Genomic DNA, 16,034 nt, shown 5'->3' with positions numbered 1-16,034 from the left:
ACAAAGTTGGTTTTTACAGTGAGTTTTGTTGTCCTTCTGCTAGGAGGAAGATCATCCAAACTAATGATTCTCAGAAAAGTGATGTGTCATCTAAATGATCTAGAGAAATCCTGAATTTATTCAGATCAATGGAAAAAAATCCTATTGGCTTGAAAGGGAATATATTTTTCATTCATGATTTTCATAGACCAGCCTAGCATATGGAAAGAAAAATGGAGAATGTCTCTTAATGATTGGTTTCTTCTAATATTCTATTTTATCCAAAAAAACTATGTAAAATGGGAATATAAAGAACACCTGGAGTGTGTTGAACAAAATCCTCATGCTGCAATTATTTCTGGATGCTGTGACTTTTAGCTTTTGTAGGCAAACCAGAGTTTAATATCTTTTCCTGTAGCTGGTTAATTGCCTCTCTTCCTCCTAAATTTTCTGGTAGTAACATTTGCCAGACACCAAGTTACTAGGAACATGCTTAAGAATATTGGAGTTCAGTTTTGTGGCACCTCTCTAATCAGAAGCCAGGGGACTTTTATGCAGTCAGAAGTAGATACTAAAGAATAAATACAGAGTCAGTTCATATCTGATTGCTTCAGCAAACATATTGGAAGATACTGATAAAATTGTGTAATTTCAGGCTTCATTAATGGTGAATAGTTCTCTAGTTAATAGAGTAAATAGCTAAACTTGTGATGACAGAAGTGAAATTGGTGTTTTTTGACAGTGATACATACTTAAGGAATTACACAAATGGAATATTTATTTTTTCAACTTCTGGAAGTTGTAAATGGCAGCCCAAGTAGCATTTTCTTAGAAGAAAATGGAATAAATAAACTACTACAACCTAGCTAATATAAACACTGCTCTGATACAAATAATAAGCATCAAGTGCTGCTGTGATGCACAGTCATACAGGAATAGACAACTTCTGCCAAGTGTGAGTTTATAATCTGAAAAATGCTAAGGAGGTGTAGAGAAATTAGACTTTTTTTTCAAATATCCCTTCTTACTGACGAAGCTGGAAAGATGGCACTTTTGAAAATTCCTTTAGCCAGTTAAATGCTTAACTTCCATTACAGTAAGACCTGAATTTCTAAGTCACCTATAAAAAGGACTTAAACCTGTATCTGTAGGTCTAGCTTAAATCATGCCTTTCAGATAACAAAGACCAATATTTCACTGAACATCTGGATAATAATGAATGGAACAAACCTGAAGAATCAAAATAAGAAGCCAATCTTTCATCTAAAGTCACTTGCACGCTGCCTTTCATGTGCTTAGGCTACACCTTAAAAAATGAGGCACGGTCTCCTAATTTATTTAGAAGTTTTTGCAAAGTTGTGGTAGTGATAGTGGCCAGACAGATGTGTGTTAACAAAAATTTATGTCAGATCCCCTGAATTCCAGACCTTCATCCTAAACACAAACCCTTTATTTTATTGAGAATCCCAATGCATTTTACACAGACACTGAAGTTCTGGTGTTAGACACTACAGTTAGGCATCAAAGACAGATAGCAGCTACCATGCAAGTGCTGCTTCCAAAGAGAATAAAGCCCTTTTGAAGGCAATAGAAACTGTCAAAGTTAAATTAAAAATTAAAAATCCATTCTGTGGGCTGCTGACACACTAGGCTGCCTGACAGCCACAGAGCCAGAAGTTTCAAAAATCTCTCAAAAGCAACTGTAAGTTGCCTGTGCTCCCTGTGCTTCCCCCTCTAACCCAATCAACTTTTATCCAACAGTGAAATATCATCACAGTGCCTATGAAGTGATCATCTTGGTCATAAGGAAAAAAGCCCATCCTTTTAAAACATCTTGACTGATCAAGTATTCAGCTAGCTTATGCTTTAGCATGTGATGTATTGATGTAATAATGATAGACTTTCTCAGAATTTTAATGATTTATTATTTATGATAATATACTGCTGCATGCCAGTCTCTCAAAATGAAGATTTATATGGCCTTCAACATGAAAAAACACTGCCTACAGTCACAAGAAGTGTTTCAATAAATTATTACACGCGTTAAATTTAGGTCTTAGAATCTGCAAGTGGGGTAAAGTGGGGTAATTCATGTTGTTTGGGTTCATAGAATCACAGAATATCCTGAGCTGGAAAGGATCCACAGAGATCATTGAAATCCAGCTCCTGGCCCTGCATGGGACAGCCCTTACAATCCCCTACACCCTGTGCCTGAGAGCATTGTCCAAATGCTTCTTGAGCTCTGTCAGGCTGCTGCTGGGACCATTGCCCTGGGGAGCCTGTTCAGTATCCAAACACCCTCTGGGTGAGATTTTTTTCCTAATATCCAGCCCAAACCTCCCCTGACACAGCTCCAGCCATTCCTTCGGATTCTGTCCCAGATCACAGGGAGCAGAGATTGGAGCTGCCCCTCCTCTGCCCCTCAGGAGGGTGTTGGAAACCTTGTTGAGGTCTCCCCTGAGTGTCCTCTTCTCCAGACTGAACAGACCAAGTGTCCTCAGCTGCTCCTCATCGGACCTCCCCTCCAGACCCTTCCCCATCCTTGTGGCCTCCTTTGGACACTCTCTATTAGTTTAATGACTCTTTTATATTGTGGTGCCCAAAAATGCATACAGGACTCGAGGTGAGGCTGCACCAGAGCAGAGCAGAGCAGGGCAATCACCTCCCTTTTATTCTGAAAGCACCGGAGAACCATAGCAAAATATTAAGGATATTAAGAAGCACAATGGATAATACCTGTCTTTCCCCATGTCCTCCACATTTATACCCCACTGTGTGATAACTGACATTTCTGAGTGTCTTTGTTGGGATTCTTTCCTGTTTTACTGACCTCTCCTGTCAAGAAGAAACAGTAGAGTAATAAAGGACAATACTTTTGTTGTCATGAGCAATTTACCATCATATACCTTACAGAACTCTGGAAGTCAGATGTTTATTGCTTGCTGCTGCTTGTATTGTTCCTCAGCTGAATAAGAGATCATGACAAAAATCTATCTATAATTAAGCAAAACCTCCAAGTTATACATTGCTTGAATTTAAAAGGATGCAATGCCTTTATCACAGTCGTGCATTCAGTCAAAACCTGCTTGAGAACAGCTCTGAATTGTAAAGTGGGCTTTAAAATCAAGATCAGGTGTTTGAAGTTTATTTTGAAGTAATGTGAGGTTATTTGCACAGGGTGCCATCATAATTCATACTTTAGAGGGTAGAATCAAGCTGTGTAAAAGCAATTGACTACTGTTGTCCTACAGGCTATATCCAGCATTTTAGAATTATTTTATTACTTTTTTCATACAGCTTCACATGAAATTTGGGAGAAATGAGCTGTAATGCAATACAGATGGGACTGATTAATTTTACATGTAGAGCAATAACTCTGGTACATTATTCTGCATAAGCTTTAATACTGCTTTGACTTATGTGGACTGCAAAGACCCTGTGTTGACAGGTGAGACATTCCTGGTGCTCTTGCCTGGTCCTCCTCACTGCAGCATCCAGAATTTTAATCAGCCAAGTGATGAAGCAACGATATGCTGTTGATTTCGACAGGAGTGAAATGTCTAACCAGGCATTAGTCAGAGCCTCTGCACTTGAGTGGGGATGTTTTCATTCACCCAGGAAGCAGCACAGTCTCCTGAGACCTGGTTTCCAGACAAAGGGAGTTCAGATGGAAATCGGAGCTTCTGGTTGTATTTGAACTCTGCCCGCCCGCGGTGTTCTCTCCCCTTGAATAAGCAATAGGAGCTGCATCTCAGCTGTCTGGCTGGACAGTGGCTGCAGTTCCCTTTGACTCGTGTGACTTTAAACAGGACATTGCCCAAAGACTTGAACAAATAAATTGGACTCCATGAAACAATCAGATTTAACTGTCCCTGTGGTACACACTCCTGGAAACTTGTTAATTCATTCTGTAACAAAGCAATTCTCATACTGACTGAAAAAAAAGCTAAAACTATTTTCAATTACATATTCTTTATTAATTTTTATTATTATTTAAAAAGTTATGTATTTCATAGTAGGAGCTACTCACTCTATGGTAAAATGTCTTTCATCTCCATACATATAAGCTTTCTAAAAATCTGAAGTTCTGCTCAAAGATTTGGGAGTCCTAAGAGCAGCCTCTGCTGATGCATAAGGAAATTGTCTCTCTATTTTTCCAGTGGAGGTAGCAGTTTTTATTGCATATCCACAAGAAGTTTGCAAGAACTGTTAGGTGTTTGTATGTCACTCGGAAAACATAAAAGCCTTCACAGACTATAAATTTCAAGTAACTCAAGAAAATAAAGAGATCAGCATTAAAAATATTGGATGCCACAAACAGTATACCTAAACAACAATGGTCTTGTGGTCCAACCATAGAATTACCATACTCTAATGAGTACGATGTCCCTGTTCCTTTCCCCTCCATCGTAATACTGATGAATACTGATGCACATCTTGAACCGTTCTCGTTTTTCTGACGGCATTATCTTTTAGCTCCAAGAGCTGGCCCAGGCCGGCCGTATCCCAGGCTGCATTAGCAGCAGTGTAGGCAGCGAGTGGAGGGGACGGGACAATCCCTTTGCTCGGCATTGCCTGGATCACCCCGAGGTGCTGGGTCCAGTTCTCACCCGCTCAGTACCAGAAAGACACGGACAAGCAGGAGCGGGGTCGGGAGAGACCATCGAGGTGGACGGGGCCGGGCTCTTCACCGCGGAGCGTGGTGCGAGGACAAGGGACACGGGGTGTCAGCAGACACCCGAGAGGGTCAGGCCGGGCCCGGGAGGAGCTCCGGCCCCAGGGCGGCCCCGCCGCGGCCCGCGGCGCTCGGCCCGGGCCGGTCCCGGAGCGCTCCCGGCCCCGCCCCGCCTGACGTCAGCGCCGCCCGCAGCCAACCAGCGCACGCGGTGCGAGCCGGGCCCCGCCCCCCGCGCCCTCGCTGCCCATAAAAGCCGCGGCCGGCGGCGGGCGCGGGAGCGCTGTGAGGGGAACCGGGCGGGACGGGTCGGACGGGACGGGGCGGCGGGACCCGCTCCAGGCACCGCGGCTCGGCCCCGGCCGCCCCGCCGAGCGGGCGCTGCGCTCGCCAACCGGGATGCTGCTCGTGGCCGCCGGGCTCCTGCTCGCCGTAGCTGCTGGCGGGCGGGGGTCGCCGGCCGGGGAGCAGGAGAGCCCGCCGGGCAGCCGCTTCGTGTGCACCTCGGTGCCGCTGGACGCCGCCGGTGCGGGCTGCCCGCTGCCCCCCGTGCCCATGCAGGGCGGCGCGCTGCCCCCCGAGGAGGAGCTCAAAGCCACGGTGCTGCAGCTGCGGGAGACCGTCCTGCAGCAGAAGGAGACCATCGGGAGCCAGCGGGAGGCCATCCGAGAGCTCACTGGGAAGCTGAGCCGCTGCGAGGGCGCCGACGGCAAGTCCGCCGCGGGGGCGTGGAAGAACGAGGTGGGCAAGGGGAAGGACACGATGGGCGACCTGCCGCGGGACCCGGCGCAGGTCATCGACCAGCTGAGCCGCACCATGCAGACCCTCAAGGACCGGCTGGAGAGCCTGGAGGTAGGGCCGGGCAGCGGAGCCGCTTCACGTCTAGCGGGCACGAGTAGTGCCCGACATCCTTATGGAGACTGATCCAAACTGGCCCAGCCCCGGGGGCGAGCGGCTCGGTTGGCTTGTCATGTTCTTTTGGTTATTTATCTTCTCTCTTTAATGGTAAAAACCCTCAGGGGCTGCTCTTGAATGTGTTCTCCCACGGTGTGGGGGAAGATTATGGTTTCCCTGCCTGTCACCAGCTTAGTTTCTGTATTAATAATGTGTAAATCTCTCTTTCTGGGGATGTGACTTTATGTGGTTTGAGGTACAAAGCTGACGTCTTGGGCAGTAAGACCTCGGCATATGGTGCTGAACAGACCAGTGGTAATGAGGAGATTGTGTTGGGCAGATGGTGCAGATAAGATGATGTACTTAGAGCTGACATTGAATAAAAAGAACCCGATTCTGTGCGCCTCTGAACAGAAAGGGGATTTGGTCCAAGCCCACCGATAAGTGATTTCCATGAGCCTTTGGACAGTGCCTATGTTTTGAGTGCTGTTCATGGAAAGGTTTTGTAGAGAGGTTTCTCACAGGATTCACGCTGATTTTGTTTTTCACACCCTGAAAGCCTCACATGCGTCGTCCTGCTGTCCTTCACTCAGTGCTGATGTGAGGATGGCGAGTAACTTCTGAAAAGCTGTTCTGTCAGCACTGCTTTGCCAGTGCAGTTTTGAATGAGCTGTTAGTATTACATCCTTTTATTACTACTGCTGTCTTCCTGAAGCATTCTTTTTAGGGCTGTAGAAGAGAAACTCCACTAGAATAACATGGTATGTGGAAACGTTTTGTTAGTATCTTTAAAGATACCAGTGTTCTTAGAGAGTGTGAGGTATCTCTTTTTTTTTTCCAGTTTGAATAAGAATACTTTCATTGGTTAATACTTACAGTTGATCTAAAGAGCACCTGATAGTTTTTCTGTTTACTTGCCACTAACAGTAAGTAAAGCAAAAATTGACCTATGTGCCACATGTATGCATATTAATAGGAGTGCCTTAGACCTGCTCCCTACATTGATTTTATTGAACTTAAATGTATGAAAACTCCTTCATATAAAGTGCTGGAAGCCTCTAACAAAAGTGCCCTTTTGTTTCAGGAGCTGTTTAGCTAGAGTGCTGATAAAAGCACTGAGCATGACAAGTACTAAAAAGCAGTACCTCTTCTGTACTTGCTGGAGAGCTCCATGATCTTACTTCCCTCCTTTGAATCAGGAGCATATCTGCATTTCACAGTTTCTGTTTCAGAAGTGACAGGTTTTTTTTCTTTTTTCTGCTTTCCCCTAAAGCACCAGCTCCGAGCCAACGTGTCCTATGCAGCCCTGCCCAGTGACCTGCGGGAGATGCTTCAGCGGAGGCTCGGGGACCTGGAGCGCCAACTCCTGAGCAAAGTGGCTGAGTTGGAGGATGAAAAGTCTCTGCTTCACAATGAGACCTCAGCCCACCGGCAGAAGACAGAGACAGCCTTGAATGCATTGCTAGAAAGAGTGTCTGAATTAGAGAAAGGTAATTGCTCCGAATCTAAATGCTTCCTCATGCTGATTAATTTTGCTTACTCCTTCCTTCCAGTGTAGTAAATTTGGGCCTTGAGGGAAAGACATTGAGGTACTGGACTAAATACTAGGTGACAGTGCAAATACTTGGATTCTCCTTTTTCTTTAATCACAGGCTTCTTGCTTGACAGGCATTGCCTGGCTTTGGCTTCCTGTCTCTTAATTTGTCATGTGTGGGTGGCTAGGATGAAACTCTTAGTGTTTGTGGGATGGAAAGATCTATAAGGAGGCAAGTGGAGATAGGAATAAGTATGGCATGGGTGTAAATAGCTACATAATGTCAAGCACACATCTGAGTAGGACTGCCTTTATTTGGACTGAGAGTCATATGGGCTAAATTTAAGTAGCACAACTACCTTTGATGTAATGAATGGCATTTTATACCAGCTTTGTTTCCTGATGCTTTGGAAGTATTGATGGTGACCTTTCCTTTTGTTGCTGGTTATGACTCTGGATAACTGCAGATACTTGAATTGTGCCCTACTCTAAGCTTACAGCCCTCAGAGTTTGCAGTAGATTACACATGGTCCACTGGGGGACACTCTCGTAATCCTAGTCATTCATTCTGATTCTTGTCTTAATTATTACTGAGATCTCTCTGCTTGAGTAGAGTCTGTTTATTTGAATTACAAATGTCTGTGGAAGTGACCTAAAGCACAGAACTCTTTCTGCATTGACTGTATACAGGTACAGGGTGGACTGTGTAGGGCTAGAGTGGCAGAAAATATCACTGCCCAATCCTTAAATGAGTGAATAACTCAAGGTGAATAACTTTCTGCTTAGAAGCAGCTTAATGGACATGCCTTCCAAATATGCATATCTCATGAGTTTAGAAATGCAGCCTAAAGGACCCATTTCTGTAATACTGTATCTATTCTTCTTTCATCTAAAAAGTGTGAAGGAGGGGAAAAGGGAAGGAGGAAGATGATCTTCTACTGGCTGTCTTTTAGTATTTCCTGAGAGCCAAGATAAAGCCTGACCTGCAACTAAAGCTATGGAGAATTAGTGGCCTGTTAATGTCTTATGTGTCAAGTATAGATAGTCCTTGTCTCTGAAAGATGTGACTCATATCAGAAAGAGAGAGTGGTGGGAGAACGAGAATGTGTAATTCAGTTAGGCTAAAAATAACCTGTTCCCACCTTTATTTTTTTGTGTGGGGAGTGAGGGCTGTCTTAAGTCTCCAGGGAAGTGGAGAATTTGGGACAGGAACCAAGATAAAGTCTTTCTTTTAGTTGTGCAATTTGCTCTCTATTACTGTACAGCTTAGCTGTTCTGGTTCATCTGTCAAATCAAAGTCAGGGTAATAATGATCTAAGAACTTAGCTTTTTTTGTGTATTAAATACAGACTGTATATGATCTGACCTCATTTGAAAGTAGTGTTTCTATTGTGCTTTTATTTAAAATGCAGTATTGTTTAGCATTTCTTCCCCACAACTACCTAGAGTGTCAGAAGCTCCTCATTGTCCTGAGACTAAATAGAGGAAAAAAACCAACTTATGAGGTGACACTGTAAGGTCTGGATTTTATCTGTAGTTGTGACAGCTGTTTTAGTTACCAGTGGGGCAGAAGGGTCTAAAACTGTTGTGGTTCCCAAAGGTTTCTGTTAATTCCTTCCGTGGTTGTCTGCACTGACAGCAGGAGATGATGTAGTAGAAAAAGCAGGAAGTAGAATCTTGCAAATAGTAGTGCCTGGGCTTCAGTAGCTTTGCTGGAGGTACATACAGATCATTTACTATCTCTAAACCTATTTTCTCTATGTCTGAAAGGCAATAACAATATTTCTTGCCCATCTAGCCCAAAAATAATTGCTCTTTTAATGGGCTGTGTTTCTGGTTTTCTGTGTGAGGTTGGTTGTAGCAGCCTAATGGAGGTTGTTCTACATTACCCTAAGACCCTGCTTTTTTTTATCTGCTTAGAATTGAGAACATTTCAGTTCTCCAAGTTCCTCAAGACAGATTCAAGAGAAAGAGAAGCTTTTTCTTCTCCCACCCCCTCGTTCTGGGAAAAATGCAGCCAAAACACTTCAGTTGCGTCTGAGAATGGGAACTGAGAGAATGCCAGTGGTTTAAAAAATACATATGAGAGTTGTGGCAACCTTTTGTGGCAACAGCTTTTCATTTGGACTGAAGTGTGAATTTGGCAAGGGAATTAAATTTGTTTCAGGAATGTGAGCAAAGGAAATGAGTGAGACTCAGAAGAACAGGCTGCTAAAAAGTTGAGGGTGACATTACTACAGAACTGTGGGTTGTATTTTGTGGCACGATGTGGGATTTATTTCTTAATGCTTAATTCTAGAAAATTATTTATAAGCATCTATATCAAGTATAGGATACAGAATATTGCACCTTCAGAAAGTTTTGGTCTTAAGGGTTCTCAGTTTTGTAAGCATGTCTCAGAATATCTCACTGGGTTGTATCACTTTTTAAACCAGTTTGAATTGTTTGAAATAGGCAGGCCACCAGCCATGAACTAGGCAACAAAGATGTTCTGCCATCTATTCTTTTGCTCTAAATGAGCAGAAATAAACTAAATAATTATCACAATGGGGATAAAATCTATTTGTATTTTTATGTGTGGCAAAATCAATATTCATTAAATACTACTTCAATATACTTTTTTTTTTCTGTACCTCTCTAAAGTGATTAAAGCCAAAGATTCTCAATATTAATTGTCTTAGCCTGAATTACCAATACATTGTTTTGCTTAATGTTAAAGGTTTTTCTTGCTCCGTGTAATTGCAGGTAACAGTGCATTTAAGTCACCTGATGAATTCAAAGTCTCCCTTCCTCTTCGCACAAACTACCTGTATGGGAAGATCAAGAAGACTCTGCCAGAGCTCTATGCTTTTACTGTGTGCTTGTGGCTGAGGTCAAGTGCTTCTCCTGGAATTGGCACTCCATTCTCTTATGCTGTTCCCGGGCAAGCCAATGAAATTGTCCTCATAGAATGGGGGAATAATCCAATTGAACTGCTGATTAATGATAAGGTGAGACTTGATGAACCCTTTGTTATCAGCATAACCAGAACAAGGCCTGACCCTTTGGCACCTTTGCACTGACTCCTTCCCTCCCTCTGAGAGCAGCCTTTGAGGTGGTACTGTCTGCTTGTCTGTTTTCCACTTGCTGATTATAAATTGCTTTTATGAACAAAGCACTTGAAACAGAAGTTAAATGGTACAGATATTGGTGTGTTGAGACAAAGCAGCTTGACATGAGATGTGCACACACGTAGGTGTTGTCTGAAGTTACAAGCAGGTCTTGGCTTCTTGGGTTTTTTTTGTTGCATGAAACACAAGCAATAGTTGAAGCCACACTATTGCAAGACCTGTGAGATCTAAGCCAGCTGCAGTGTTTCTGTTTTTCCAATTGTAGAAGTTACAAATGTTGAATGATTTTGCAGAAGACAGAGAGCAAAAGGCTCTCCACATAATGGTCTGGTTTTGTTATGCTTGGTGATTGAACATCAGTTTAAACATGATTTTTCTGACTTTAGATACAACTACTTCATACCATTGATGGTTTCTGACAAGCTTCAGAAAGAAGCTTGAAGAAAACAAGACCCATTGAAACCTGTCATTAAAGCAGTATTTAAATGCTTCCTTTCTCCCCACCTTCAGTTAGGTCTCCTGGTAACTCACTGCTCTGAGGGATCAGGTGTTTACCTGCACAGCTCAGGTGGTTCATCATGTGGCTGATTATGGACTTCTCACAGTCCTATCATCCTCCCAGATCAATAACCAATTATTTTTAATGGTTTGTGGAGGAGAAGCAAACTTGAGTCTGCTTATCTTTAGCAATAACTTTTTTTCTCTTCAGTATTATGTCTGTAGTCTCAGTATTCTCTGAGCGTTTTTTTTCTTCCACATCACAGCTGCTCCATAGCCCACTGCAATTGTGTCTTGATGTTGACCTGAGTAAGTTTTCAGATCAAATTCCTAAAGGAGCATGATTTCTCCTTATTGTGAGGCCTATGGAACAGTTCCCACAAGTTTTCCTGGTAGCAGACAAATCCATTTGTCAAAGTTGTTACTACAAATGGTGCTGGCAAGCCCTAGATTTTAAAAGGAGCTTAATGTGAGCACTGTGTGGAAAGTTATGACTAAGCACTGAGATTTAAACAACAAATGCCACAGATTAATATACAGGATATGGGTTGGTCTCTTCTCCCAAGTAAAAGGCAACAGGAAAAGAGGAAATGGCCACAAGTTATGCCAAAGGAAGTTTTAATTGGATATGAGGAGAAATTTCTTCACTGAGAGGGTTGTCAAGCACTGGAACAGTCTGCCCAGGGCAGTGGTGGAGTCACCATCCCTGCAGGTATTTAAAAGAGCTGTAGATGTGGCACCTGGGGACATGGGTTAGTGATGGCCTTGGCAGTGCTGGGTTAATGGTTGCACTTGGTGATCTTGGAGGGATTTTCCAACCTAAATAATTTTGTGGTTCTGTGGAATCCTACAAAGTAGGACATGGACTAACTCCTGCCTCTAAAGTTTTTGCTTTTGAGGACAGAGTAGATACTGTCCCTCTTTACATGTTGGGCTTGAACTGCTAAATTTGGGTTGCCACATGCATCATTCTGTTTTTTGTAGGTTGCCCAGCTCCCTCTCTTCATTAGTGATGGAAAATGGCATCATATCTGCATAACATGGACAACCAGGGATGGAATGTGGGAAGCTTTTCAGGATGGAGAGAAGCTTGGCACTGGGGAGAATCTTGCTCCTTGGCACCCAATTAAACCTGGAGGTGTCTTGATCCTGGGTCAGGAACAGGTGAGTGAATGACAGAGTGTTCCAGGGTTTAAAGAAAAACAAAATCAAAACTCCCCAAACAAACAAGAGCTGTGAGAATTTCTCTGTTAAGCACTTGGTCCTGTTGTATACACAGTATCAGGAAGACTGAAACAAGGCAACAAATACTTAATGCAATCACACATTGGTATATTTGTTTCACTTATTAAATATTCAGAATATTCCTATTGTTGTTAAGTCCTTTTAGAATATTGAAAAAAAACCCCAAAGGATTTTGAAGCTTGCCTTTCTAGTTAGCATCTCACAAGCAATTGCCTGTGAAATGTGTGGCTCTTGGCTTCACTTTATTTCTCTACCTATATTATACATTTACTACAAAATATAAGTATTGTACCAAGTAGTAGGAAATAGTCTTTCTTCAGGATTCCCAGGTTCACAGTGAAGCAATGAAAAATTAGTTTTGTCTTGATATTGATTTTAGTGGATACTTATCTGTGACATAAATGACAGAATGGCAAGTTCAGTACCCTAAAACACTCTGCAGAGCAGATGCTGCAGCTCACTGCTGAGTGTCTGGCAGGTTTCCTTTATCTCTGTTGTGCCATTTGCCTCCTGTGCTTGGTTCCATCCTGTGCTATCAGTTCCATGTCAGTGTGATCACCAAAAATGAGTGATTTCTGTCCTTGGGTAGTGAATGGAGCAAGCAAACACTTCTAGGCTTATGCAGTGGCAGTTTAAATCACTCATTTGTTACAACCAGACAAAACCTGTGTATTTAGACCCAAAGATCACTTCTCACAGGCCCTGCAGACAATTGGGCAAGGGCTGCAGTTATGGTTTAATCTATAGCCATAAAGCTTTCAGGGTAACCTTACACATCTCTGCAGTTCTTGCAGGAGTTGTCCTGTGCTAAGCTTGCCTTTAAAGTGGCTCTTAAATTAGCCTCAAAATTTAAAGCTGCCTTCCTGCTCTACTGCTCGAGGGCAAGGCTGGTTATGTGCAGCCTTTTTTGTGGTGTTTTGCAGTCACCACTGCTTGCCTTCAGCTGTTTTGACACAGTTCAGGCTGGAGCTTGTTACTGTTCCATAGAATGCCTTGTTCAGTGTTGCCCTTCTAGAAACCTGAATTCGTTCATCTCTGTGACCTAACTCTGCACCTCTTTCTAGCAGTGGGGCTGGGTGGGGAGGGACTTCAAGTTTGAAGAGGAAATTGCCAAAATAACCTTTTCATCTAATCCTAACTCTTGTGTGCCTAAAGGACACAGTAGGAGGAAGATTTGATGCAACTCAAGCCTTTGTTGGGGAGATGAGCCAGTTCAATATATGGGACAGGGTCTTAAAAGCTGAAGACATCATGAATATTGCCAACTGCTCCATCAACATGCCTGGCAACATCATCCCCTGGGTCGATAACAATGTGGATGTGTTTGGAGGTGCTACTAAATGGCCTGTGGAGACATGTGAGGAGCGTCTGCTTGACTTGTAGCTGTGATCACTTCCCATCCAAGTGCCCCCTTTAGTAGGACAATCTTCTGTGCAATCTAAAGCACTTATTTTTCTCCTTGCCCTTCCCCAGTCTTAACTCCTTGAAAGAATAAAAAAAAAAAAAATTGAGTAAACTGCCTCAGTGCAAAGATAGCTGCTAGTTTGGGGCATCGAGCCTGACTATGAAAGGAGCACTTCTTGGCTAGAGCAGCCCTTGCTTTCCTATGGCCTGATCCAAAAATACACTTTGGCCTGCAGCAGCCTTTTGGTTGGGCCTGAGCTTAAACCATCAGTTCTTCTGCAGGGAGGGAGAACAGCCATGCACACTTCACTGTCATGTTCCTGACAATGTGCAGTGCTGACAGCACTAGGATTAACAGGCTGAATGTGAACCCTTCCTTCCAGTCTATTGTCTCCCCTTTGAACTGAAGCCATTCTTTTTTAGCCCTTTTTAAAAAAAAAAAAAAATCACTTAATCCTTACACTGCAGTGGTTATGGTGCAACTATGGGTAGAGCAGAACAGCCACTGTCTGAGTGCAAGGCTTTTGCTTTTTAATTTGCAGATTAGAATTCCTTATTTTATGATAAAGAGGTGATGTATTTGAGACACACTGTACCAGTTCAGTTTGAAGAAAGGGCTGTTTAGTCAGCACAGCTCCACTGAAGCAGAGGTGCTTCAGGTGAGGTTCTGTCCCAAAGCCTGTCCTTTGCTAGCCAGGATCCCAGCATAGGTGGGTGGATGAAAGATTGTACTTGTTTTTTCTGTAGGCTGAATGTACTGAATTCCTAGTGACCTGGCTTGTAAGCTTTTCTCTATTGTTTCTCTTGCTTCAGTCAATGTCTTTATTTTTTTAAATATACAAGCTGTGATTAAGTGAATTTCCATTTTGTTTTGCTTTGAAAGGCCTTTTTATGAGCAAGTGCCAAAGTTCAGTTTCTGCTTGCTGAGAATTGCTATCTATTTTTCCAGCATAAAAGTCTTCTGCACTGGTTTATATGTTATTATAATGGTCCTACGTAATATGAAAATGTGCTGCTTTTTCAATTCTTGTTGACTGTCTCTTCTGTAAGCACTGGGCTGACTACTATATTTTTTTATCATTTTCTCTCAATATTTTGCAAACAATGTTGCTGTTTCCTTGGCATTGATGTGACTACTTGGTTTGTGGCTCGCAGATAGCAAATGCACTGTACTGGGAAAGAGTTAATACTTTTGTTATTTAAAAGGAAAAGGATTTAAAGGGGGGGGAGGGGGAATTTATAAAGCTAAATATCATATTTTATTTTTCATATGTTTGAATTGTAAGAATAATATGGTGACAGTCCCATTTGTAGGGTAAAGTTACATATTTCCATGAATATGTAGTATGCTGTTCTTAAAAGAAAATTCTTATAATGAACTTTTAATTAAAATGCACTGTAAAATGAGTCTCTTAATTCTTTTATAGTCACACAAGACACTGAGCATTCTCTTTCATAGCTTTTATGAATTCACCTGCTGTCTCTCTAGACTGGTAGAAGTACAGTCTTGTAAGAAGTTTTCTTTATTCCCTAAATGCCTTAAATCACAATCTTCAAGCAAAGGGGGCTTAGGTGTGTGGAGCCTTAGCAGTGGAGAGGGTCTGTGCATGTGGGTGTGGTGGGTGTTGGAGCTCCAGCTGGGCTCTGCCTGCTGCTGCTGCCCTGGCCTGGGATACAGAACACAGTTCATACTGAATTTGATGGTTTTGATAAGCTGGAAGTGACCCCTTCTGGGTGTGGAAGTAGTGAAAGTAGGAAACGTGAGTGTCCCAAGCCAGTGTGAGCAGAACTGCTCACCACTGAGGTGACTGAAGTGTGAGAGCAGAGGCACCACCCTGGGGCAGGCTCTAGAGGGCTGGCTGTGTCCGTGGGTCTGGCAGCAAACCAGCTGCTCTGCTTGAGGAGCAAACAAGCTGCAGGTGCTGCCTGGAGCAACCAGCCGGGGCACAAATGGTTATCCACATCTGCTGTCCTTCTCTGACCAGCGAGAGTCTGAGGTTTCTGGGAAACATTTGACAATTTTTATTTCAAGTGTTCTCATTCTGATTGGCTTTAAAATGCACTCACATGCTGCACCCCCAACCTACAGCAGTATTTTCCCTGCCCTAAGGAAAAAACAAACCACAAAACTCACTTCATATCAAAAGAATCTGTGTTGTGAGGTGACAAAAAGCAAAATTCTCATCTCCCAGGGGCTGGTGCCCAGAAGAGGCATCAGCCCTCCAGTCAATCCACCTTTATTTATCAGCTTTTTTCAAAACAAGCTGGAGGAGCTCAACCCTAGAGTTACACATATTTCACTCTGTTCTTAAAAGGTGCAACAGTGAAATTGTCTTGGATACTTTGCTGAATGCTGGGTGCTGGGGTCTGCTGTTTTAAATACCAACTTTGGTGTTTTGGGTTCAGTGCTTGGTTGAGGGAAGTAGAGGGCCTTTACACTTCTATTGGCCATGTTGATCTTTATCCAGAGTTATTTAAACACTCACAGCCTTTAGCAATAAACACCTGAGTCCGAAGCCCCACCTCCATGGGAAGGTGTTAATTGTGGGGGCTGTACTTTGAGCTGGGCCCAGTGAGAACCCTGAGCTGGAGCTGAGGAGGGGCTGGCTACTCTCTTCCTCACCTTCTGCCCAGGCTGCACGAAGGAAGACTATAACAACTTCTCTTCAAGGTGGAAGTAATACATAAAAAGTTG

General features: G+C 43.1%; 1 protein-coding gene across 1 annotated transcript; it reads left to right on the top strand.

The window, feature by feature from the left end:
• The first annotated feature begins 4,947 nt into the window (after window positions 1–4,947).
• Window positions 4,948–14,743, top strand: NPTX2 (neuronal pentraxin 2). The gene is made up of 5 exons (XM_069030081.1): window positions 4,948–5,506; window positions 6,822–7,038; window positions 9,828–10,072; window positions 11,675–11,854; window positions 13,091–14,743. Exons 1-5 carry the CDS (start codon window positions 5,054–5,056, stop codon window positions 13,316–13,318), a joined length of 1,323 nt encoding a protein of 440 aa, XP_068886182.1. The 5' UTR covers window positions 4,948–5,053; the 3' UTR covers window positions 13,319–14,743.
• Window positions 14,744–16,034: the final 1,291 nt, after the last annotated feature.

The sequence above is a fragment of the Aphelocoma coerulescens genome, chromosome 14 (assembly GCF_041296385.1).
Source record: "Aphelocoma coerulescens isolate FSJ_1873_10779 chromosome 14, UR_Acoe_1.0, whole genome shotgun sequence".
NCBI lineage: Eukaryota > Metazoa > Chordata > Aves > Passeriformes > Corvidae > Aphelocoma > Aphelocoma coerulescens.
This window is presented reverse-complemented; position numbering and strand designations above follow the sequence as displayed.

What these genes read in the sequence shown, in the direction of transcription:
- NPTX2 (XM_069030081.1), top strand. Translation starts at nt 5,054, where the DNA reads ATGCTGCTCGTGGCCGCCGGGCTCCTGCTCGCCGTAGCTGCTGGCGGG. An exon ending in AACTGCTGATTAATGATAAG is followed by an intron (nt 10,073 to 11,674) that starts GTGAGACTTGAT and finishes TGTTTTTTGTAG; the next exon opens with GTTGCCCAGCTCCCTCTCTT. An exon ending in TGATCCTGGGTCAGGAACAG is followed by an intron (nt 11,855 to 13,090) that starts GTGAGTGAATGA and finishes GTGTGCCTAAAG; the next exon opens with GACACAGTAGGAGGAAGATT.